Source organism: Ananas comosus, unplaced genomic scaffold (genome assembly GCF_001540865.1).
Source record: "Ananas comosus cultivar F153 unplaced genomic scaffold, ASM154086v1, whole genome shotgun sequence".
Classification (NCBI taxonomy): Eukaryota; Viridiplantae; Streptophyta; class Magnoliopsida; order Poales; family Bromeliaceae; genus Ananas; species Ananas comosus.
This window is the reverse complement of record NW_017893480.1, coordinates 1-3,584: the sequence shown is the minus strand read 5'-3', so window position 1 is coordinate 3,584 and position 3,584 is coordinate 1. Positions and strand designations below refer to the sequence as shown.

General features: G+C 40.0%; 1 protein-coding gene across 1 annotated transcript in view; it reads left to right on the top strand.

The window, feature by feature from the left end:
• Positions 1-2,957, top strand: part of LOC109706140 (hydroxycinnamoyltransferase 1-like) — a 9,126-nt gene extending 6,169 nt beyond the window's left edge. The window contains exons 3-4 of the mRNA XM_020226943.1: positions 1,860-2,341; positions 2,544-2,957. Coding sequence (XP_020082532.1) covers positions 1,860-2,341; positions 2,544-2,955 — 894 coding nt within the window. The 3' untranslated portion in view covers positions 2,956-2,957. The remainder of the gene's footprint in view (positions 1-1,859; positions 2,342-2,543) is intronic.
• The last annotated feature ends 627 nt before the right edge of the window (positions 2,958-3,584 follow it).

Below are 3,584 nucleotides of genomic sequence, written 5' to 3'. Positions count from 1 at the left end.
AAATTTGAGTTTGACCGTTAGATTATTGATTTCGGAAGCAATAATTTTAAATAATTAATTATCTGCCAATACGAAATTTGAGTTTGACCCTTTTTTTCGTAACTAACCATTTCAAATAATTCACAACAGATTATTGCTTATTTCGCAACCCAATACGAAATTTGAGTTTGACCCTTTTTTTCGCAACTAACCATTTCAAATAATTCACAACAGATTATTGCTTATTTCGCAACCAATAATTTTAAATAATTAATTATCTGCCAATACGAAATTTGAGTTTGCAACAGATTATTTCCATTGCGAAAAAATAATTCGCAACAGATTATTACGTATTTCGCAACCAATAATTTTAAATAATTAATTAAACCAATAATTTCAAATAATTTGTAACCAAATATCCATATTTGAGTTTGACACGTGGCAAGCATATAGAAAGCCACATGTCAGCTTCTCACGTAGGGTTCATTAAGGGTTCTACTTTTATATATAGTAATAGATAGTAAGAGATATCTGAACAAAAGCCTCAATTTAGAAATCATATCTAATATGTCATTCAAAACTTCAAAAAAAAATTAAATTTAAAAAGAAAACATTTGTTAAACTTTTTTTATTAGTTTTTAAGTGAAAAATAAATACAGGTAATGATAATCTATAGTTATTTCCATCATTCGTTTTTATTAGATGCATCTCCGCCCTCTATTATTAGAGATGTCAACGAGTCGGATTCGGGGTGGATTTTTAAAAACCAGAACCCGAACCCGACTCTGAACCCAAGGCCCGAACCTGAACCCGACGGATTTTAAAAATCCATATCCAAACCCGAAGCCGACCAAAAATCCGAAACCCGAATCCGAAAATTTGACCCCGAAATAATTATTTCTTTTTTCAATATTTAAAAATATATTATATTAAATTTAAATTTTTAAAATACAAATTCAAATATAACATCATATATATATATACTATATTTATATTATGTATAATACTTATATATTTTTTTATTATTTTATTTTATATTTTTTTTTTTTTTAAAAAAATAATATAAATATAATATTATAGAAATAATATCCCATATTAAAAATAATAGGGAGGCAATAAGAAATAAAAATAACAATAAGTAAAAAAAAAGAAATAAAGGGAAAGAAAAATAGAGTTACAAAACATAGAAATAGGTATTATGAAATTACCGGGCTTTGAAATGGTGTGGAGACCTCTCGTTTACAAGGTACAGTACACTAGCTCTAATCGTCAACATAAATATAACAGGGTGGGGGGTTTGGTGTATCTCTGCAAAATATAGACAATAGAGTGAACTCAATATAATTGCTAGGATGGTTTCAAATTACTGCACCTGTAGTTTAAACTTTCCAGATGTATTCTCTTCCAGTGGGCCCAAATTAATCATGGTTTGTAAAAAGATGGAATCTTTAAGAATAAAATTAAAGGAGCTCGGATGCTGAAACTTTTAATGTTGCAACAGTATCTGAACAAGCTTTGCACTAACGCCGAGTTATCACTTAGTCATTAATAATGAATAAATATCCATACAAAATAATATCAATTCGGGTCGGGTTCGGGTTCGGGTCGGGTACAATCAAAATCCATATCCGAATCCATATCCGTCGGGTTTCTATTTTTTATATCCATATCTGAATCCATATCCATATCCATCGAATATATCCCTTTCATTCAGATTCGGGTTTCGATAAAATTTCGGATATTCATACCCATTGACATCCCTAGCTATTATTGACACGTCGCGAAAGTAAAGAGATGTGCCTAGCAACAGATTTTTTCGCACGAGATAGCTACAGCTGAAAGCAGAAGTGTTGGACACTGATAGTGAAATCCGGAAACAGGTGACCTACTTCCAATGCGGGGGCGTCGCGCTAGGGGTGGGGATGCAGCACTACGTCGCGGACGGGTACACCGGAATCAACTTCATCAACTCGTGGGCCAACCTCGCCCGCGGCCTCCCGCCGACCATCCGCCCCTTCATCGACCGCACACTCCTCCGCGCCCGCAACCCCCCGACCCCCTCGTTTCCCCACGTCGAGTACCACCCCCCTCCCTCCATGTCCACCGAGGTAATCTCACCGTCTTCCACGTCCAACAAGGCCACAGCCACCGTCGTTCGCATGTTCAAGCTCACTCCGACCCACATCGATGAACTCCGGGCTAGGGTGCCCCCTGGATCGCCGAAATTCAGTTTGTATGCTCTCGTCGCTGGGCACGTGTGGCGGTGTGCGTGCCTCGCACGGGGACTACCGGCGGACCAGCTCACCAAACTGTACATTGCTGTGGACGGACGACAGCGTCTAAAGCCGCCGCTGCCCGATGGGTAAAGAGAACCGTTGTTCTCTAAAATCTTAAACCGTTAAAGATGACAATTTAGCATTTACTAGTATGAAATGCACTGGCGTTATCAACTTCCTTTTTTGTTGAAAGATGTGAACTAGTCAATTGTTTTTTTTTTTTTTTTTCTTCCGAATGTTTAAGCAGTCAGAGAACGGTAGCGTAATTAATGCTTTTATCTTCAACAGGTACATCGGGAACGTTATTTTGACGGCAACTCCGATCGCCACAGCAGACGAGGTCATCGTAGGGGTGCCCGAGGCCGCCGCTAAGGTCCAGGGCATGCTGGCGAGGATGGACGACAAGTACATGACGTCGGCGCTGGACTACCTGGAGCTGCAGCCGGATTTATCAGCGCTGGCAAAGGGACCGCACACGTTCCGGTGCCCGAACCTCGGGTTGACCAGCTGGGCACGGTTGCCGATACACGACGCCGACTTTGGGTGGGGCCGGCCGGCGTTCATGGGGCCCGGCGGGATCGCCTACGAGGGACTGGCGTACGTGCTCCCGAGCCCGACCGGCGACCGGAGCCAGTCGATCGCCATATCGTTGCAGGCGGAGCACATGGACGAGTTCGGCAAGCTCATTTACCAGATTTGAAAGAAGAGCCAGACACGCTGAAGGAATTGGTCGACCATGGTGACTCCCATCATCATGAGATGAGATGAGATGTATCCCTTTTTTTTTATTTATCTTTCAGTTGGTGATGAATATTGTATAGTACGCTGCAACAGTAATAATAGTAACTAAATGAGTATCTGAGTGTCTTCTTTTGTGTTAGGGCCATGTTATTCTTTGAAAGTTAGGCTCCTATATTTTTCGAAAGTACGGATACCTCCGTGCTTGTAAATTAATTTTGATGATAGAATATTCGATTCGACGATCTGTTCCATTAAACACGATCTACATTATTAAAACTATTTAAAAATTAAATTTCATAATTTTTTAATTTTACTTGATTAGTAAACTGAGTAACCTAAAAATGAACGGCTTACAGACATGAACTTGGACAGGCAGTGGCCAAACCGACCTGAGATTTAAAGAACTCTTGGGCCACGCTAGGCCCACACAAAAGATCTGCTGTTGTTGGGCTACAAGAAGATGAGATGAAAGCAGATAGAACATAGGCTTCTCCATTTTCGCAAGGGATCATAAAATATCATCTCTCAGACTCTCACATCGTCTTTTCTCTGGGATGTGGCATATTTTGTCCGCAATCCCAAAGGGAG